The 22,926-nt window shown below is 46.4% G+C and overlaps 1 protein-coding gene across 1 annotated transcript; it reads right to left on the bottom strand.

The window, feature by feature from the left end:
• Positions 1-18,385: 18,385 nt before the first annotated feature.
• Positions 18,386-21,555, bottom strand: LOC135810096 (E3 ubiquitin-protein ligase TRIM71-like). The gene has a single exon (XM_065323563.1). The coding sequence runs from the start codon at positions 21,238-21,240 to the stop codon at positions 18,895-18,897; it is 2,346 nt and encodes a 781-aa protein (XP_065179635.1). The 5' UTR covers positions 21,241-21,555; the 3' UTR covers positions 18,386-18,894.
• Between the last annotated feature and the right edge of the window lie 1,371 nt (positions 21,556-22,926).

The following is a 22,926-nucleotide window of genomic DNA, read 5'->3' as shown; positions in this document are numbered from 1 at the left end:
GGAACCCGGGGAGTCGCGGGTACTCTTGGATCAAAAACAATGGTGCCCTGCCTCGAGACTGGCCTTGAGCTGGTGTGGAGTGTACGCATGACATCAGAAGATCCGATTCCGCTCGACCAAGACCCTATGCAGAGCTGGATCGGCGTTGCACACTCTGGGGGGTTATGTACTCTTCATAATATGCATTATGGAGTCATAGCATAAATAATAATAAGGGAGACGGCACGGTAGACTTTCAGCCTAAATCATAACGAGGGCCAGCTGGGCAGCTCAAAAGAGAGCTCTATGCACTATTGGCAGAGTGGTATACATGAATAGAGAGTGACCACCCAGTGCGTGAAGCTTTTCGTGTCACCCTAGAAAATTTCAAAAATTAATAATGTGGGTTCAACCCCGGGCTGCCAGTGACAGTTGCCCTTACTGCCTTAGGGGCAAGTGCGATACATACATGCTCGCATATAGCATCGCTTGACTGACCCATGCTTGGGGCCAGTGGGTCAAGTCCGCGATCACGAGTTGCATAAACCACGGATCATGTAGAATCTCCATGGATCCAATCTGTGTACTGTAAAAGCAGACATTTTTGATGGTGTAATATTTTCGGAATTCTCCAAAATCGGCGGTTCGGTGGAGGGAAATTTTTCGGTAATACCCGCTTTCCAGGTAAGGGTGCTAGCACTACTAAGTAGTACCGAAAATTTTCGGTGCATTTTTTCGGTAAAAATTGTCGGCACCGAAGTTACCGAAAATAAAACACCACTGAAAATTTCCGCTTTTACAGTACATCATTTTGGGTATCATGATCTCGTGTTGTTTCCTTGGGTGCTACGACTCCCTGACATGCATTGATCCATGGCACGGTATGATTTGGGCGATTTCAGCCAATCAGTAGACGTTCTGAGAGGGGTATATTCAACGATACACCCCGCTCAGTTCACATGGGTCGCGCCAAGAGTGAATATTGGAAGGAGTCTTGGGAAAGTGCCCTGGGAGAAATGGATTGCACCATTCTATACATGTACTGCATTCCCCATAATTTCCTCGTGCTATATCCTCGGGAAAATATTTAACGTATACCCTTCACATACTCATAGAATAATCCAAACGTATCTGCAGTCAACCACGGGTATAACAACCCACGGATAGTGAGACTATCTTCAGACCTAGTAACAATATAGCCGTATATTTTCAACCCCGTGAATGACGCCAACTCCCAAATAGCAACACTTTTCTCATGCCCGATCAAGGGTCGTTCGTTACTGGCAAAGTTAGCTGGACATCTTGTCATGTAGTCATTATTACTTCAAGCAGGGACAATGAAATACACCCTGCCCCCTTTCCTGCAGAGGGAACAGTGCTGTGTCCAGGTCCGCATGCAGCATGGAGGTGCTAGTAAGTCACTGGCATATTTTCTCTTGTGGATCGATGTACAGTGCGTGACAATGCTTCCATAGTGGTGGTGGTGGTGGTGGTGGTGGTGGTGGTGGTGGTGGTGGTGGTGGTGGTGGTGGTGGTGGTGGTGGTGGTGGTGGTGGTGGTGGTGGTGGTGGTGGTGGCGGTGGTGGTGGTGGTGGTGGCGGGAGCATACTGCACTGCAGGGCATTTCCACACTGGCGTACTATTATTTTCTCTTGCAGACGTGCCGTGCACGACAATGAGTATAGTGATGGTAGTGTGGTGGTGGTGGTGGTGGTGGTGGTGGTGGTGGTCACAGTGGTGGTGGTGGTGGTGGTCACAGTGGTGGTGGTGGTGGTGGTGGTGGTGCTGCTGCTGCTGGTAGTGGTGGCGGCGGTGGTAGTTGCGGTGGTGGGAGCATTCTGCACTGCAGGGCATTAAAGCAAGCTCGATTGTGCATGCATGGTGGCGGTGGGAAAGAGGAGCCAAGGAAAGTGTGTACATATTTTTTGTTGAAAGCACGAGAATTCAAAGAAAGCTGGCTGCTTCCTCTATTTCCATGATCGGCCAGTGCCTGCAGCACGAACAGTACATTGTAATACATGTATGTGCATAGACAGACAAATAAACACTAACCTGAGCATGGGTACCGCTTGTATTCGTGGTCAGGAAAGTGAAAGTACGAACGAAGGAGAAGAAGATTGTTGACCATGGCGAACAACTGCATATCCAGAGGGCACACGGCTTGCCAGAATGGGTCGGCTACATCTTCGCTAATTTTCTATCCTAACAACATTCAGCTTCGAGGTCAAGGACGACGGCATTTTTGGAAGGAAATTTCGAATTTTGGAGAAGAAGCTTGCTTTCGGAAAAATGTTCCTTTCACGCAAGGCAGCATGCCAGGTCAGGCGTGTGAACCAGGTGAACTGTGTCGGCAGATCGACGTTTACGTTCCAGGCCGACAGTTTTTTGACCAAGCCGTGAATCGCCCTCGCTCTGACTCGCCCGGCTACGAAGGAGTAATTTTACAACTCTTCAGGCCAGCTACAGGTCTCTGATGCAGAGCGAGGTATATTATTATGTATCAGATTGCAACGACCAGGAGGCTCTAAGTAGTGGCTGCAAATGACCGATATCCGTCACTTGCAGCTGTCCATCAGAGACCTGTAGCTGGCCTGAAGAGTTGTAAAATTACTCCTTCGTAGCCGGGCGAGTCCGAGCGTGGGCGATTCACGGCTTGGTCATGCAAAAAACTGTCGGCCATGGAACGTCAACGTCGATCTGCCGACACAGTTCACCTGGTTCACACGCCTGACCTGGCATGCTGCCTTGCGTGAAAGGAACATTTTTCCGAAAGCAAGCTTCTTCTCCAAAATTCGAAATTTCCTTCCAAAAATGCCGTCGTCCTTGACCTCGAAGCTGAATGTTGTTAGGATAGAAAATTAGCGAAGATGTAGCCGACCCATTCTGGCAAGCTGTGTGTCCTCTGGATATGCAGTTGTTCGCCATGGTCAACAATCTTCTTCTCCTTCGTTCGTACTTTCACTTTCCTGACCACGAATACAAGCGGTACCCATGCTCAGGTTAGTGTTTATTTGTCTCTCTATGCACATACATGTAATACAATGTACTGTTCGTGCTGCAGGCACTGGCCGATCAAGGGAATAGAGGAAGCAGCCAGCTTTCTTTGAATTCTCGTGCTTTCAACAAAAATATGTACACACTTTCATTGGCTCCTCTTTCCCACCGCCACCATGCATGCACTGCTTTTCAAATTTGTATTTGCTTTGGCAGTGGTTTCATGGGTATCCTTCAGCCTTCCCTGGCATTCAAAATTCAGAATAGTTTCTACCCAGGTGCTAGTGCCTCTGTTCTGCTTAGTACATTGTAGTCAAATTATTTGCAACTGTCCACCCCTCCACACTGCACTCTTGGCTCACATTCACCACACCATAGCGAAGAAGTTTGTTCTTGGATAGATGTCTGAAGGATGTAGAGCATCTATCCAAGAACGAACTTCCTCGGTATGGTGTGGTAAATGTGGGCCAAGAGCGCAGTGAGGAGAGGTGGACAGTTTCAAATTATTTAGCCACATCCGATCCTTTCTCCGATAATTATGGACATTTTTTACAATATAGCCACTCATGCTTCTATTGAGAGGTAACACCACTCAGGAAACTGAGGAAAGCCAACCGGCGTTGCACAGGATTTGAGGTTGGGAAGAAAAGATGTTCCGATAAAAGAACTGCGAGTACATGGGAAACGTGTTATGGAAAGGGCAGTCTGAGTCGAACTAGGATCTCCTGTTCCAGACTGTACCGAAAGCGTGAATATGAATACACTATACAGTAGAATGCCAATAATCCGAACAATCACTTATCCGAAATGCCAGTTTCCATTGAATTGAAGGGACGAAAATTAGCTTCTGCTCATTTTCCCCAACCCCAAGCACCATTCAAGCGGTGCACAAGATGGTCTGCAACAGGTTGGAGCAACAATGTATCACCGTAGAGTCATATTGAGGAGCTAGATTGTGTCTAGTTCCTGTGAAGAGAATGTGAGAAATGATGGAAACGTGAAGTAATGTGCAAGTCTTAGATGGATGTGTGACTGCTCCCTTATCCGAATTTTTCCCCATCCGAACCCCCTGGAGAAAGCGTGCGCCCGAGGGGTGCGGATAATCTATTTACACTCTGCTGTAACACTTATGCACAATGTGTGCCGATGCACATTGGACAACGTTGCAAATGTAGAATTGTAGGTGGAATGTGGTTCACATTAGACAATCGGAGTACCCCCACCAAACGAAGAGTGCTCAACATCACAAGGTAGAGCTGGCATGTACTATCGAAAAAGAGTACATATACCATTAGCTGATGTTGTTAGTGTGCGTTACGAAGTCTGAAGAAAATGTTGAACGATCTCGGCTGGGATGACGGCTACTCCTTAGCTCAGTGATTAGAGCATCGCTGGCCTCAAGCGAAGGCCCCTGGTTCGAATCCTGGTGGTGACAGTCATTTTTTTCTTCAGACCTTTCTCGTTTGTGCCTTTCCCTCGAACCAGTGAATATTACTGTTAGCTTCGTACTTTGAGTGATTATCACTTACAGTTACATATACTTGATAATTTCTTAGCGCATGAAAATCGGAGTCAGTACCACAATATTCCTCCCTCACTATAATGAGTCTAGATACGCTTTGAATGTGGAACAGGGTCCAGGACAGGATCGTCTGCTCTATCCGAATTATGGCCTGGTTGCAATTTGTCTATTTACCAGCAGGTACATCGCACCAGGGAGTCATAGCACCTACACTTTAGGGAGACTACACAATACTTTATAGAATTTTGGGTCAGGATTTAGAGGTTCTCCGTGATCTGTGCAACCCGCGATCACGGCCTTGACCTACTGACCCTGAGAACGGCCCAGATTAGCAATGCCATGTACGAGCGGGTATAGATCTGCCCAATGGTGCCCCGGGGGTGGCTGAAACAGGAACCCCTGGGTCGAATCCCATGTCATTTAGCTTTACAGTCGCCTGTGCCGTCTACCTAGATGCTACAGCTCCCTGCGTTGCACGCAGTAAATGCAGCGCATCAAGTATACAGCCATGTAGTGTTGGTTGTCACCTGTTCTGATCGTGTGATATCACAAACAATCTTCTACGGTCCATTCATTCAAACCTGGCACGTTAGGGGCCGTCCATAATTATCTATCTTTAACAGATTGAGTATCTTTGAAACGAGAAAAAAAATCGTTCATGGGCGGGTGGGTCAAGAAGGGTTTCGTAATGAAAAATATTGATAGCTGAAACACTAGTCCATTCCAGCTATTTTTCGTTGAGGGGTGAGTAGGTGGGGGTGGGGGACGGTCACAAGTTACTCATAACTAAACTTTTCATTTCGTGAAAATTATGGATAATGCTGGGTCCATAATTGTCGATCTTTTACACGAAGAGAAAAAGTTTCGTTTGTGGGTGGGTCAAGGGGAGTTTCGTTTCGAAAAAACATTGATATTGCAGACATCAATCAGGGGGGGGGGGGGGGGGTTGGTGGGTGGTTGGAGGAGGGTCCTTCTTTCATTTCCTGAAAATTATCGATAATGCTGGATAGCTCCTTAGTCTATGCAATAAAATAGTTGTTTTCTTCACACAGTACCGTAAAGTTTAAACAATATCCGGCCAGGTTTGTACCGAACATTTTTTCGAAAGGTAATTTCTCAAATGTTGCCTTGAGTACGTTCTCAGCAACATCGCGGGCCAGTTTCAAATAATTGGACTGCAAACTTGCATCGCTGGTTGTTGCAGCTCCATCACAGGTCGTATCACGGGAAATCGAGTCCAGCTCCACTTCTAGGTTCGGTAAGACGTGATGGGCATCACTTCCTGCATGCTGGTGCATGTGACTCAAGAGCTCTGGCTGGCAACCAGTTTTAGACTGCATGTGCAATGCAAGATTTTCTGCACTGTGCTATGCATTGTGCATTGCATTTCTCGAGAGACACTTCACGCTATGTGAAAAAAATTCGCTCAATGTGGTATTGTGCATCGTGCAGTGCAACTTTCCCACAAAACTGGACTCAAAGCACCTTATAGCTGTGGTTTACAGCAAAGATTTTCCTATTTGCGACTCTTGGTTTAATGGGTGCAGTAGCATGCATGTGCCTGGTGATATTGTTGCAATGGATCATAGTGAGGGCGTAGCAGTACTTGTGCACTGATAGTTGGTAATGGCATGAGTACATAACCAAGAGTGGGCAACTCGATGATCCCACTACCCACGGCAAGAAGTTTCATCACTTCGGTTCTTGTGGGCCATTGGGCTCACTAATACCATCATGCGTAGCCAGAGATCAAAACTTGTACATCACAGCTACGGTAGTTGAAGCAGAACAATGAACTGTGGATCCATGCCTACTGAACCTGATAAAACACTCTATCTACATGGCACATGTAGAAATATATGCGCTTTGCTCATAATCATTTGATTTCGAAGCCGATCGTACCTTATGTTAGTAGTTGCACATTCTTAGCAGTTATGTAGTTTGATAATAACGTTACGATAGATTATCAATGCTGGTGGAAAGGTGGAAACGTTATGCTGGTTGCATGATTTTGTACCCGGTGTGCCATGACCAGGCATGCTAATTCATCGGATATTAGCAAGTTTGCCTGCCTGCTGGGTGTTGTATCTTAGCTTCACTGTACTACAAATATGATAGGCTTACTTTTCCTAATTTGCTTCTTTATAACATTCAGTTTGTTTTGCTGCAATCTTTTCACGTGTTTTGCAGGATTGTAGCCAAGGGTGAATGCCATTATCATGAGCGAAGGTCTCTGAGAACCCATGTCTGAAAGCTGGTCATGTTGGCCCAACGATGACTTTCATTGCCTGTATCCGCCACCTTCATACTGGAATGAACTGGAACATGTTCACTCTCTGTTTCTCATATGGAAGGACGGAACAGATTGTGTGTCTGTCTCTGTGGATCACCGAAGGCTGAACACTCCAGTTGGAAGAATATTGGATCTCACGAAGTGACTGAATCTGAAGCGGCTGACATGCATCTGCACAGCGCTTTCTTTCTGAGATTTGCTTCAAGGCAGGTTATTGTGTACAGTTTTGTCCACGGTATTCCTATATTTGCCGAACGTATTTCTCTGGTAGTATTGTGACTACACACGCGCAATGATCTCTCCGTCATCGGTCTTTTGCAATGATGTGGCTCACTGACGACAGCATGCATAGCCATAGGTCAAACGAGCAGCTAAGGTAGTTGAAGCAGAAGAATGGATCGATGCATCCTGAACCTGGTGTACTGCCTATATGCACTCTCAGTAGTATTTGTAACGTGTTAACTATGAAGTATCAACATTGCTTTTCTTGTATATGGACGGTGTGAGTGATGTCAGATGGTCTGTACTGCCATGGCCGATGTTATTCATTGGAAGATGTTGGGTTGGGCCATTGTGCCCTCTTGCAATATGCTGTTGCAGCCTGAAGGCAATGAAAAAGTTCGAATGCTGATCTGCTTTCAAGCGTAGAATGTCACATTATGTGCATTACATATTTGCATAATTATGTTTTGTACTGGAGTGTGAATGTGCGGCAAGGGCATGCACATGTAAGTATATCGCACTGCAAACAGCCTAAGAGTTCACGTGGTATGTAATAAGTACACTTTTGGAAAGTGCGTGCACAGCCGAATCATGTAATGTTAAAACAGCCTTTGTGCTCCTCCCTGAATGGCTGCACAAGTAGAAATCTCCGTCTTCCTTTGCTTCTGCTTGAGCTGGCATGGTGGTCGTAGAGTTGGAAATTGTCAAGTATGATAACAATCGTTGTTTGGTCTGGAGACAAGAATGCATTTGGATATTTGTCCCAGGACTGCATGGCTTCCCAAACTGCACGTTGAATGCCATAGATGATTATTGTTCGGTTCAAGAAAGGACTCGTGGGTCTGTCTGGCTAGTAGCTCTCGCTAGTCCATTTCCATAGCACTTGCTCTGGATTCACTCGCTGGAATATTCTCCAGTTTCGAACAAGAAGTTTAGAAAACCTACTGGTGATATTAGTATGTTATACTAGTTTCTCCGCACTGTACCGCAGCTTTTGCTATCACACACATGTGGGCAAGAGTTCATGTGAACTCTTGATGTGGGTTATATAGTTTATCTACAATCCAGCATGATGTTCTTCCAAGAACGCCCCCGACCTAGGCCCTCGGAACGACGTTCTTGGGTGTGCAACATCACTTATAGTTCTAAATCTTAGAATTTAGCGCAGGATTTTAGTGATCACGGTTCCAAATGCATGTCATTGCACTCCACCTTTGGGATTAATTAAGAGCTGCATGCATGCCAAAGCTTGTCATAAAAGAAGAGCAGACTTAAATAGGCATCTTGTACGCATGATTTCTAAAATGTAACATCCCTGCCGAAGAGCGTTCTTCCATACTACAGTAGAGTCGAGCGTCCAAGAACGTTGTGTCGAAGAGGTTAGCCTGGGGTGTTCTTATTTTTCAGCCATCCGGCTGCGCTCTTATAACATGTTCTTAGAAACAATCATGTTAGGATCATATGTATCCCGAAAGCTGCCGGAAAACCAACACCGCCATTCCTAACTTTAGGCGGTGGCGTTCTTAGCATTTCAGGCTGGACATTCTTGGGCAACACGTTCTTCGGCGCCCGACTCTACTGTAGTACTGTACATGAAATACAGCTCCTACAACTGTAGTAATATAGAATGCCGATTATCCGAATAATTGATCGTCCAAACTGCTCAGGCTGCATGGTAGCAGGCTGTCATCAACATGCATCCCATGATAATTTCGAGGCGCTGGAGTGTGTGCCAAAAAGAATGAGGAATGAAAGTATGCATGGGGAAATGAGTGTTTTAGATGAGTGTTTTCCCTCGCCCTTATCCGAACATACATGCACTCAATCGCCATAACCCCTGGAGATGACTCCATGCAAAGAGGAGTGCAGACCATCAGAGCTCATAATATACTTTAAAGCACACACGACACACACACAGCTTCAGAACCTGAGAGAGTATGATATGGGTATGTCACAAGTACTCCCAGGTCCCGAAGCTTTCGTCTCAACAAAGGATCATAATCGACGACTTGTAATGAACTACAATTTGGCAGTATTATACCGTACTTGTTTACATTCAATTTAGGAATGAGTTTAAAGTATGAGAACTATCCACAGCAGACATTCTCACTGTTCGGAGTTGCCAAAAAAGTGGTGCATGTACAAATCAGGGATGGGTACAATACCACCATCTGAGGTGAGTCTATCAGGAAAGTGAGTGTTGTCCACTCTATAAAATGGGGTCCCTCAAGAAAGATGTGATTTTGCAGCCATGGACGTTTCCGACCCAGGTGACCGTATATACAGTGATCTAAGTTATGCAAAGCTTGACATGAATGATTGGCTGGACACGTCGAAGAGAAGGAAGAGAGAAGCAGACCAACCTTACACCAGCTGAGTGTAGTGGCCCAAAACAACAAACTAATTCTGTGTGGCCTTAGAGGAGCTGGGCAAGAGGTGTACAGTGAATTAAACAATACAGTAAACGTGGGAGAAGAAGTGACAAGACTGAGTATGATACACTGTGCCAGCACAGTGCACATACTAGTGCAACTGTTTGTGTAGTTACAGTTAGCCCACACAAGCAGGTCACTCGATTGTAGATACACAGAGCGCATTCTACATCATACAAAACATGTTGAGCTAGGCAGCAGTGGCTGGCATTTACCGGCATGCACCAATGCCAATGCGCGGCTTGAGCAAATAGTACAAGCCTCGGAACACCCATACGCCATTTTAGAGACAGAACAAGGCGATGAGTAAGCACCAAAGGATTATATGAATAGCGGCCAGGCAATAATTCAGGCCACTGCTGCTAATCAAGGACTAGTTACTAGTACTAGTATGTTGTCAGTGTACCCTGAAACGATGCAATCACAGCGAACGTGATACATGCACATCATGTTGCCTGGTTCTTGGTTAAAAGTTGTATCCTCAATGCTTGAGGTTTGTGGGGTCCCTCCAGCTTCTCAGAGTCCTGCACAAAAAAGATAAAAGCAAGTGCAGGTAGAATAATAGTAAGCTCACATAAAACCTCTTCGTCTTGCAAACGAATTTCGTGATAAACGAGGCTACAGGAAAAAAAAGTTCAACCATAATGCAAAAAGGCAACTTTAGCTAATCATATTTTTGGCAGCAACACTATACTGTTTGTATAGGAGAGTTGGCTTGGTGCATTCATGCCAAATGCACTCCCTATAGTATTTATACTGTACTTCATCATTTTACTTGGGCATTCATTCCCAGTAGCCCTAATGTCTTCTAACAGAGTGCGCAAGGTACTGCATATTCGGCGCATATTTTATTTTCGGCTATTATCGGCCTGTGCATTTTTAATTCGGAAAGTGGTGGACATCACGCAACTGAATTCTAAATAAAAGGGGGTTCGTCAACTGACAACCGCATACTTTTTCGACGTCACTGATAGAAGAATTTTTCGTCCAGTGCATGCGCCAAGAGTGAATAGCAACCGAATAGAGCGGTTGTCATTTGACAACCCCCCCCCCCCCCTTTTATATACTAGAGGAAACGCAAAAGGTAACAAGATTACGTAACCAAAGGTGAGAAGGCACTGAACGAACTGTCAACCTACGAATACAACCTCAGTGCAACAACGTGCTCTTTCTGCTTACACAAGCAGAAAGAGAAAGAGCACGTTGTTGCACTGAGGTTGTATTCGTAGGTTGACACTTTGTTCAGTGCCTTCTCCCCTTTTATTTACTGGGCATTCGTAGCCTAAAATTCCTTTTGCAAGGTTCAATGTGACAGTGTATACAGGCATCAGCAGTACAGGCTGAAATTTCAATGTGGCCGAGATGTGTTTTGCCCTGGGGAGGCTGCAATTTAAAAGCGTCGACAATTTGCATACTTTACAACACAGTACTGAGCATGCAGTGAGCTGATAACAAAATGAATTGGAGGTACTAATAATGCTAAGGGATTCGGGGGCGCATCAAAGGGGTCAGCACCAAGGAATGGGATAGATTTGTGCCCAGTTCGGGTATGTATATTGGGTATAGAACGGAAATTATTGGCTTAGCCTCGGGCGACTCCTACCAGTATTACCACCAATGGCGCATGGCTGCTGATCTCTGTGATAGAAATGAGACGTGTATGTGAAACCAAAATACGGCTTTTCAAGATGTATGTGCATTTTGTGAAGATCTGATGTAAGTCATTAGGGATACCTTGTTGGGTCTTGCCAACATTCAATTATTATGATGCTCATATCTATGCAATAACATTAATGGAATTATCAGCAAGAATCAATAACCCCAAGAGTATGCAGCTTTGTACATGGAGTCTGCCACAACACGTTGACCAAAGTACATGAACCTAGACACGAGCTGGGGAATCAGCTGAGCTGCTGCATCATTTATGATCTGCTATAGTTTCCAGTCTCCACGGAGGTTTTTCTTGGACACGTCGAATCTACAGTATTAGGTGTGAAACTGTTGTACTAAACCGCAGGAGATAGAATCTATTCAGCTCAGACAACATTTCACTACGTACGGAAGGAAGTACGCCGATCAAAGCTTGCTACACTCCCGTTTTAATAGTCAACTTAACGGCCCAAATAATGCTTGGGTCATGAACTCATCGCTGTTGGTCTTTCGAGGGTGCCTGACAATGGTTGTTAATGCACAGCACCAGCCGAGCCAAATGACAAGATCAGAGACATAGATCTTCCTAGTTCAATTGCTGAAACGTGACTTGTGCAAACGTTATGTAGCAAAAGGAACTGTACTACGGCACTACACGCCATTCACAATAATCAAAAATGCCCACATGACAAAACAGAATTTCATCAACGGAGCCCCGGGATTTTTTCTTCTGTACTTATGCATTATGGAGTCATAGCATAAGGGAGACGGCACGGTAGACTTTCAGCCTAAATCATAACGAGGGCCAGCTGGGCAGCTCAAAAGAGAGCTCTATGCACTATTGGCAGAGTGGTATACATGAATAGAGAGTGACCACCCAGTGCGTGAAGCTTTTCGTGTCACCCGAGAAAATTTCAAAAATTGATAATGTGGGTTCAACCCCGGGCTGCCAGTGACAGTTGCCCTTACTGCCTTAGGGGCAAGTGCGATACATACATGCTCGCATATAGTATCGCTTGACTGACCCATGCTTGGGGCCAGTGGGTCAAGTCCGCGATCACGAGTTGCATAAACCACAGATCATGTAGAATCTCCATGGATCCAATCTGTGTACTGTAAAAGCAGAAATTTTCGGTGGTGCAATATTTTCAGAATTCTCCAAAATCGGCGGTTCGGTGGAGGGAAATTTTCGGTAATACCCGCTTTCCAGGTAAGGGTGCTAGTACTACTCAGTAGTACTGAACAATTTCGGTGCTTTTTTTCGGTAAAAATTGTCGGCACCGAAGTTACCGAAAATAAAACACCACTGAAAATTTCTGCTTTTACAGTACATCATTTTGGGTATTATGATCTCGTGTTGTTTCCTTGGGTGCTACGACTCCCTCCCTGACATGCATTGATCCATGGCACGGTATGATTTGGGCAATTTCAGCCAATCAGTAGACGTTCTGAGAGGGGCATATTCAACGATACACCCCGCTCAGTTCACATGGGTCGCGCCAAGAGTGAATATTGGGAGGAGTCTTGGGAAAGTGCCCTGGGAGAAATGGATAGCACCATTGTATACATGCACTGCATTCCCCATAATTTCCTCGTGTTTTGTCCTCGGGAAAATATTTAACGTATACCCTTCATATACTCATAGAATAATCCAAATGCATCTGCAGTCAACCACGGGTATAACAACCCACGGATAGTGACACTATCTTCAGACCTAGTAACAATATAGCCGTATATTATAAACCCCGTGAATGACGACAACTCCCAAATAGCAACACTTTTCTCATGCCCGATCAAGGGTCGTTCGTTACTGGCAAAGTTAGCTGGACATCATATCATGTAGTCATTATTATTTCAAGCAGGGACAATGAAATACACCCCCGCCCCCATTCCTGCAGAGGGAACAGTGCTGTGTCCAGGTCCGCATGCAGCATGGAGGTGCTAGTAAGCCGCTGGCATATTTTCTCTTGTGGATCGATGTACAGTGCGTGACAATGCTTCCACAGTGGTGGTGGTGGTGGTGGCAGGAGCATACTGCACTGCAGGGCATTACAGCACTGGCATCCTATTATTTTCTCTTGCAGACGTGCCGTGCACGACAATGCTTCTATAGTGGTGGTCACGGTGGTGGTGTGGTGGTGGTGGTCACGGTGGTGGTCATGGTGGTGGTGGTGGTGGTGGTGGTGGCGGCGGCGGCGGTGGTGGTGGTGGTGGTGGCGGCGGCGGCGGTGGTGGTGGTGGTCATGGTGGTGGTGGTGGTCATGGTGGTGGTGGTGGTGGTGGTGGTGGTTGTGGTGCTGCTGGTGGTGGTTGTGGTGCTGCTGGTGGTGGTTGCGGTGGTGGGAGCATTCTGCACTGCAGGGCATTAAAGCAAGCTCGATTGTGCATGCATGGTGGCGGTGGGAAAGAGGAGCCAAGGAAAGTGTGTACATATTTTTGTTGAAAGCACGAGAATTCAAAGAAAGCTGGCTGCTTCCTCTATTCCCATGATCGGCCAGTGCCTGCAGCACGAACAGTACATTATATTACATTTATGTGCATAGAGAGACAAATAAACACTAACCTGAGCATGGGTACCGCTTGTATTCGTGGTCAGGAAAGTGAAAGTACGAACGAAGGAGAAGAATATTGTTGACCATGGCGAACAACTGCATATCCAGAGGGCACACAGCTTGCCAGAATGGGTCGGCTACATCTTCGCTAATTTTCTATCCTAACAACATTCAGCTTCGAGGTCAAGGACGACGGCATTTTTGGAAGGAAATTTCGAATTTTGGAGAAGAAGCTTGCTTTCGGAAAAATGTTCCTTTCACGCAAGGCAGCATGCCAGGTCAGGCGTGTGAACCAGGTGAACTGTGTCGGCAGATCGACGTTGACGTTCCAGGCCGACAGTTTTTTGCATGACCAAGCCGTGAATCGCCCTCGCTCGGACTCGCCCGGCTACGAAGGAGTAATTTTACAACTCTTCAGGCCAGCTACAGGTCTCTGATGGACAGCTGCAAGTGACGGATATCGGTCATTTGCAGCCACTACTTAGAGCCTCCTGATCCTGGTCGTTGCAATCTGATACATAATATACCTCACCAGGGATCCCGCGTCTGTAGTGGTAGCCGAGGCACGTGTTTCCTTGCAGGACTGTTGAACTAAAGTGAGACATGTACATTTTTGTCTAGAGGTCTAGTCATGTACGTGCTTGTCATGATTCTTTTCTATTTTTATTCTTTTTACCAGGCGTGGGCCATCCCCTGGATTATCAAAATGGGTGCCTTATTATTTTCTTTTTTTTCTTTTTCTGTTTATTCTTTTTGCCTTATTATTTTCTTTTTTTTCTTTTTCTGTTTATTCTTTTTACCAGGCGCTAGGCGTGGGCCATCCCCTGGACTATCAAAATGGGTGCCTTATTATTTTTCTGAGTGCAATAAAGAGTTGTGTTACAAAACAAAAAAAACAAAAAAAGCTGTATGTGCAGGCCAGCTGTGTTTGATGGTACGGTACGGGACAGATACGGGATAGCGCCAGGCGTGACACAAACAAACACCAAAAACTTAAATCTTCTCGGAAAAGTTGGAGACTCTCCGAAAAGTTCGAGAACTGTTCTCTCCAACTTTTAGGAGGCTCTCCAAGCTTCAGAGGTAGTTGAAACTTGGAGATTCCCGCGGTTTGGGATCAGCGCATGCGAACTACGACTAAAAGCCACGTGTTCAGCATGAGTGGACGCATTTCCCTTTTCGCATACGCACATACATTCATCACCCAAGATCGCGGCCCCTTTGGCTGTGTTTACATGAGACCCGGGTCGAGTTCAGCCCGGGTTGAAAGTCTGTACGATAGACAAAAGAGGTGAGCGTTTACATGAAGACAGTTGACCCGGGTCAAATACTGATATACTGCCAAAAGTCCACTTCTACAGTCCTGCATGGTCACGTGAAACCGTTCGCGCGAAATTTGTATCTGCAGTGCTGTTCAAACCTGGCGCGAGATACGCACAGAAGTACGTTTGTACGATTTTCTTGACCCGGGTTGGTTTCAACCCTCCCCTTGGGGGGAGGGTTGAAATCAACCCTCCCTCCCCTTGGGGGGAGGGTTGAAATCAACCCGGGGCGAAATTTCAACCCGGGTCAAGCGCAATGCGTCATGTAAACGCGCCATTAACTTTGTGCACATGGCGGGTTGAAATCTGACCCGGGTTGAAACGCCTCATGTAAACACAGCCTTTGATGCTTCACTTTGCTTGACATGTGGAAAATATCTCGGAATTCTTCGAGACCCGTTCTTGAGTAATCCCAGTTTCTTCGACTTCTCTTTTCTTCTTCTTCTAGAAGCCAGAGAATATAAGAGCGCACCCTTAAGCTGTGTGGACCCTGGCTAGCGCCAGACGTTACTGAAGTAACGTCTTCTGCATAGCTACGGGAATAAATATCTGTACCCTGCGGATGTGTGCTTAGACGCAATGGGCTATTCTTGATGTAAGCAGGCGAAGTGAATTCTCTCGGAATTGCGTGAACAGAGGCATGAAACTATACTCCTTTTCTGTTAAAGGGGAAGTTAAGGCAAAAATTAAAATTTCACCAGTTGTAGTCTTCGGGGTGCTGAGTCGAATGGTCTTGGTCCGAGAAAGCTGAGACGCTCCCTTCCTACTTGAATCCCAATCGAACTCGCGCACTTCCACCGAAACTGGGTGACTGCGCCCTACTAGATGGGGATTTGTATGCAAAATGTCACTAAAAGCGCCATTTCGTTCTTATAAAAGCACGGATGACCGCGATTGGCCCATATGTTGTAGTCTTTTGGACGCTGAGTCCACTGGTTTTGGTCCGAAAAGGCTGCGATGCAGCGTTCCTCCTTTATTCCCAATCGAACATGGTTGAAGAAGCGGTCACGTGCTCCTGGGTGCCCAAATCACCTGGTCACCACGCCAGCAGGCGACAACTTTCACACCAAGGTTCAACTCGAGTGACAGGACTGCACCCAAAAAAGGTCAAAACAGGCTGTAAGTTGTACCCTGCAGGCACGGTGACCAGCTGACTGGTGTACGCAGGAGCACGTGACCGCTTGTTCAACCATGTTCGATTGGGAATTAGGGGCGAACGCTGCATCGCAGCCTTTTCGGACCGAAACCAGTCGATTCAGCGTCCAAAAGACTACAACATATGGGCCAATCGCGGTCATCCGTGCTTTTATAAGAACGAAATGGTGCTTTTAGTGACATTTTGCATACAAATCCCCATCTCGTAGGGCGCAGTCACCCAGTTTCGGTGGAAGTGCGCGAGTTCGATTGGGATTCAAGTAGGAAGGGAGCGTCTCAGCTTTCTCGGACCAAGACCATTCGACTCAGCACCCCGAAGACTACAACTGGTGAAATTTTAATTTTTGCCTTAACTTCCCCTTTAAATATGGCAAGGGAACGAGCTGAAAGTAACGACATACATGTATTATATCTGCACCATGTGGATGCGTGCTTGCACAAGAATTTCAATTTGGCAGTTCCATTTCAGGAAGGATGGTGTCGAAAGCAGTCCTCTTCATCCAGCGTGTCGCACCCGCGGGTGTACGCTTTGCCGCATGCTCACCACTACCCTCATCCTCGCTATCATCAGAGCCGTAAACTTCATAATCTTCATCCTCAGACTCGTACTCATCTAGCTCCATCTCTCCTGCAGGTTCCATGATATGGTCGTCATCCAGTAAATCATCACGCCCGTCCTCAACATCGCTATCGACATTTGCGTCACCAGTGCTCGGCGGCAAAATGACCAGGTTCTCAGGTTGATCCGAGTTCTCAACAGCTTCCTCAGCTTCCAGCAGTGTAACTATTCTGGATGTCCTTTTAGGAAGGACTCTCCTCCCGTAGAAAGCTCCATCAGCCATACCTTACTACAAATAATACGCTATTTTTTGACAAAAATTCAACCGCGCGCAGGAAAAGCAGCAACGGATCAGGATGATTGCATGAAGCCTCTGTAATTTGTAACGTCTATTGAACGAGTGGTTCTAGTTTCGAAAAAGACAAAACAAATAACTTAGGGACTTTGTATCGATCGGTGCCGAATCAACCCCCTTGGAGGCGACTCCTAGGTTCATTCCACGCATTGCTAAATAGCCGTTCGACAAAATTATGGTTGCCATGGAGATTTTCAAGGCACCATGGAAACTTGAAAAGTCTCCATTCCGGTTATATTCACCTTCCTCAATACTTCAGACAAGGGATATGTGGGCATGGCTTGATTCCAGAGAACTTACCATAATAGGGTACATTTGGGTATCGAATCCGGCCAACGTTCCCTTTTGGGAACATCAAAGAAAGACGCAGGGTGTTTATGTAATATTACCGAATTTCTCTTGATTTTTTTAGGCCAGTTGTATTGCCAAAGGACCGGGGAGCCCATCTCATATAGGGTTTGGCCTGAAAAAAGCTGTTTTCCACATCAATAGTGAACATTTCTAACGTTCATACGAATACCAAGAATTACCGCCATTTGGTCTAATATTGAGGAATTTGAAAAATTCCGAAACCCACCAAGTACTTGGTTCAAGGTTCATGATCAGCAAGCTTCCAGTTATGCATAGAAACAAAAATAGTGCAGAAAAACGAAAAATTACTACCTCAAATACAAAGAAGAAAAACATGTTCCCTTTTGGGAACATTGGCCTGATTAAGGTTAAATATGGCAAGGGAATGAGCTGAAAGTAACGACATACATGTATTATATCTGCACCATGTGGATGCGTGCTTGCACAAGAATTTCAATTTGGCCAAATTAAACCCAAGCTGAAACTTTGAACATTTAGTGAAAGAAAAGGTAGGTGTTAACATGAAGTTAAAAGAGAACAAAGGAATAAGATTGTGGCAGATAACAGTACAGTATATGCAGAGCAAAGCAAATTTTATACTTATTGTAATTGAGTTGAAACCGTTCAGGGTATGTAGCCAGCGGCAGACAGCAGGCAAAGCAAACAGATACGCCAAGAAGGGGGGGGGGGGGGGGGGGGGTTCTACTGTGTGGCGCTGTATCACTAACAGAGAGTCTAGCAGCAACACGGCGTCGGTCCAGAGCAAGAATGATGCCAACTCTCTCTCTCTCTCTCTCTCTCTCTCTCTCTCTCTCTCTCTCTCTCTCTCCCTCCCTCCCTCCCTCCCTCCCTCCCTCCCTCCCTCCCTCCCTCCCTCCCTCCCTCCCTCCCTCTCTTTCTCTCTCTGCTATTGGCGCGCCTGGTTGTGATGAAGCCGAGACCCAAGGTCGGCAGAGCATCCCAGACCACGCCACCACTCCCCGTACTCATGGCTCACACATGACGGGTTTACGTGGCTCTAGTAAAAAAAACCAAAAAAACCAAAAAACCGGATTCACACTCTATTATTAGAAGTGATTGATCCAACTGGTCAGCAATCCTATCAAAAAATATCTAGTTGTGGAAAAGTGGCAAAAAAGCGCCAATGCACTCACCAGAATATTGTGGGTGCCAGGCAGGTATCGCACATCACAAGCATTTAGCAACAAAAGTTCCAGTTGTCACGTGCAGCCACAGGTGCTCTGGGTGGCAGTCGTGAGTCAGTCAAATCTCAAGTCTAGTCGGCGGAAAAACGGGAGCTCCAGTGTGGGAGGAGCCAACTTTCTAATTACATTCTTACTACAAACCCTCTACAATGTGAGCTCTGTGTTTCAAAAACAGAGTTTTGCACATGTGACAGCGTGTCGTATCAAGGGAAGCAGTCACGATGATAAGGGCAAAGCACAAAGATCATTTGGACAATTACATGAAGTAATATTGTTTGACCGGCACTAACTGAGCAGCTGAGTTGCCTAGTCAGCCGGAAATGACAGGTAAACATCTCCGGTAAATTTGGCTGACAGCCACACAGCTGGACAGATGCTTGAAATCACACCAAAATGACCTAACTGCTGAGAACGTGAAGGTCGAGCCACAGATGCGCAAGCATGGTGAGTGTTATCGTAAAACGCGAACATGTCATCCTCTTCAGCCGTGTCTCCAAACGCATCATACTGTTCTGGCAGATGACGTGACTTGAATGCCGTGTCGATGTCACTGTCAAGTGGCAGGACCTTCTTGGACGGAGTCAGAAGGTCAACTACGTACTTCACATTGCTGTGTGGTTGGGTGACGACCAGAAAGTCACGTTCTGGGATATACTCCAGGGTCAGTTGATCACCATTGCGAAACTTGAAGTCTGGCTCAGCATCCCCACCATCGGTAAAGTGTCCGCCACGATGTGGGTTGTAGCAAGTCGTCTTGCCACACATAGCATTGCCTGACGAGAAGAGAGTGACAGCACTGGCAGCATAGGTCTCGAAGTCATTTCCGGTGATACTTCTAACCGATGCCTTCATTGCCTCTGATTTTTCGTTCACCAAGAACCCAACGCCAATTGCCGGGTCTGAGATTTCTTCTCCATTGCCGACATTGTGCACTTCAAACTTGATATGCCACTTGATCGCAGGTCCATTGATCCTTTTGGGTATCGCCTTCGCTGCAGCGATCAGCCTTTGCGGTGCGTCTGCTCCGAATTGCTGGAGGCGGGCCATCGCCCCCCCCAATCTTTGTTGATTCCTTCCCGCTTGCTCCTCATCCTCACATTTAGCGTGAAGCCCAGTCGAGGACAGCTGGATGCCGGTTTCTTTAACTTCACGGCTCTGGCGCAGTGTGTATGATTTGGAAGTGTGGCCGAAGATCCATGGTGGTTTCGACACATTGACAATGGCTGGCGAAGCTTTAGTGGGAAGTCCAGCAATGGTAGCATTCACAGAGTATTTGCCTGGTCCGCACGCGGGGATGAAGTTGAAAATGGCTTTGCAGCTCTCAACAGTAGCGCAGATTACTTTTCGAACTCTGCGGTCGGGAGCAGAAACTGTGCAGCTGATAGCACCGCTGTTGATATTTGATGTAGGGTGTCCGCTTGCATCTGCCAGGTCCACGGTGGCTGTGACGGGCAAGTCAGTATAGCAGTTAGCTGGAAGACGTAGGCTGCTCTCTACGCTAGTGGCTGTGGACGTCACACGACCAAACTGCTTCAGAGAATCCTTTACATCACAGAGATCAAGCACTGCTGATAAAGATCCGTCATCATGGGCGAGGGTGGACTCTTTCCGCGAGGCCTGCAGCAAGCTCTTCAAACGAGCATCCACTAAGCCGTTCAGGATAAGTCGCTGCGATGGGCTGGCGCATTCCACCATTGACTTTGCAAAATCTGACGCACACATCACATTCTCCTGCAGTCGTTTCAATGCTATCTCTTGATTCTCCAGAGCAATGCTCTTCCTTTGGTAGACTCTGTCCACATCTGAAAGGAGCTCCTTCAGTCGAACGTCAACAAGCCGCTTGGCTTCAATGGCAGCTTTCTCCATGTTCTGACTCGTTGCATGGAAATTAGTCATGAGAGTTTCCTTGGACCGTTCAATGCTCCTCAGTGTTGCTTCGAACTGTTCAACCATTTCGTCCAACCGTGGAACATCCTGCCACATCTTTGTTTTGATGGCGTTCGGTATGAATGTGTATTCATGCGATTTGTGATCCACCAATACACAATCTCTACAGATACACTGAGAACAGCTCTCACAATACAGCTCCAGTTCTTTCTGTTTGTGGTGGACGCACATCAATGGACTGCGTGCTACATCCAGTTCAGCAATATCAACGGATACCTTTCCATCATCAGCAGCTCCTGCGCTGGATGACTGGAGTTGGCTGAGAGGAATGGTTTTATGATCATGAGTAGCTTTGCTACGTCTATGAGCTGTTTCATGGAAAGTGCACAGAAACTGACTACAACTTGCACAACGATGGCTGGCTATTTCCGCATCTACACACTCTCCGCAGTTGTTGGACTGGTGCGGATTACGCAGTTTCTGCAGCGCCACATAGTCCACCGCCAAATAGTCCACTTGCAGAGTGTCCATTTGGCGAGGACCGACGATGTAGGCACATGTCCCGCAGGTGAAACATCCATTTTTGTTCCTTGCTGTGCCAGCGACCCTGCACTTGATACAAACTGAATGTAAGCAAGGCAATAACCTGGCATCCACCAGCTCCCCATTGCAGCCACAGCATGACCATCGACTGGACGTCTCCTCCTTTGCCTTTGGCTTCGGCTGGTTGCTATCATAGCGATGCTGTCTGTCGGCCAAAGACATTGCCTTTCACAACCTATGCCACTGCCCAAGCCAGATGGGGCGAGCTCCCGTTACTACTACTAGTAGTACTTCCACCGCTATTGCCAACCATACAGAACACAACACACGAGCCATTGTGTCTGCTTTCCACAAATCAGTGGCAATTATTGTGTGCACAGACTAAGCTACGGCTTGGCGTGGCCTAGGTAGGACAAAACAATTTTTGCCGGTTGGAGTTGGACTCGGAAATATGGAGCAGCCAGCACGAGAAATACTAAGCAAGGCGGTTGCTCGCCACCACCAATGGCACCATGGTCAACAAACCACGGTCATGGACCCCGCGCGCTGTCATCAGGGAGTCGCCAAATAATAGCACCGTATTTGACGACTCCTAGGCCCTGGCTGCCATCCGTGGCCTGAGTCGCGGCGCTATCTGTCAAGTGACAGATTTTTTGCTGTCCACTGTCCAGCCTTCGCAAACCACACTCTTATTAGTGAGGTTTTGCTTTCCGAAATTCGGCAAAAAGATTCGGCACGCGGGAGCCGAGTTGAAAATGCACACGAAGATTCGGCATGTTTGTTCGGAAAAAGCTCACTTTGCCGAAAATATTTTTCGGATGAATTTTCTTGTAGAAGAGCGCTAGCGCGTGATTTATTGAAAGAGGTTTCGGCATCGCTTCGCAGGCGTCTTGGGCGACATAACTTAAGCATCACCAGCTACCTCTGATCGCTCCTCTCCACGTCCTGTCTACTCTCTATCGCCTGGAGTGTCCTCACCGTCATCTGTGTGGCTCAAAAGACTATGGGCCATGGCGATACGCATAAAATTTGACTTGGCCATGGAGTTGGTTTTTCTGAGGCGACTGAGCCTGAGGAGGCAGGTTTGACCCTCGACTCTTTGGGCGATCAAAGTTCGTTGGAATCAGCAAGAAAAGGAGCACGGGACAGGACGTTGCTGATGCTGGGGCTGACGAAATGAAAACACATCATTTTCGACTTGCAAAACAAACGTTGGTGCGAAAATAATTCGACATTTTGATGTTCGACAAATGACCGAAGAACGCGTTAACGCTGTACCGAAATTCGGAATGCAAAACCTCTCTATTTTAAAGTGTTGAAAGCAGTATTTTTTTAAACTAAGATCCTCAAGTGTTGGGATTATTGTGAGGTTTTGTGTGAAATTTTAATTTTCGGCTATCACATTTCGTTAATTTCTTACTTTTTAGACGGGGTACGTCCATGGACTAGAACACAATAACTTTTTTTAGAAAACTGCCATAAAGCAGTTTTTATTGCTATAATTTCTTTTGTTTTTTTAGCTATTAAAGGGGCCATCCGTAATTATCGATCTTTTTCACGAAACCGGAAAAAGGAAAAAACGGAAAAAGTTTCGTTTGTGGGTGGTATATATATGGGTAGCGACCGGTTTCGTTTTGAAAAAACATCGAAAGCGGAAAAAATCAACGCACACTGCATGCATTGATGTACAGTCATGTACATACATAGTCATTGTGTACATCGAAGTAGATCGACAGTAGACTCTACGTCGCGCGGCCAAGCAAGTGCTGCATGGATGCACTGATACCACTCTGTACTCAGTGCAGTGAGTTCCTTTCGTCCTCGGATGACTTCTCCGACGAGGACCTAGCAGTCATCATGGTCATTCACTCTGGGACCGACGACAGATAGATAAATACTTCGTTCCAG

The sequence above is a fragment of the Sycon ciliatum genome, chromosome 2 (genome assembly GCF_964019385.1).
Source record: "Sycon ciliatum chromosome 2, ocSycCili1.1, whole genome shotgun sequence".
Classification (NCBI taxonomy): domain Eukaryota; kingdom Metazoa; phylum Porifera; class Calcarea; order Leucosolenida; family Sycettidae; genus Sycon; species Sycon ciliatum.
Note: the sequence above shows the minus strand (reverse complement) of the source record. Positions and strands in the feature narration are given on the sequence as shown.

Coding starts and splice junctions, on each gene's coding strand:
- LOC135810096 (XM_065323563.1), bottom strand. CDS start 21,240: ATGTCTTTGGCCGACAGACAGCATCGCTATGATAGCAACCAGCCGAAG.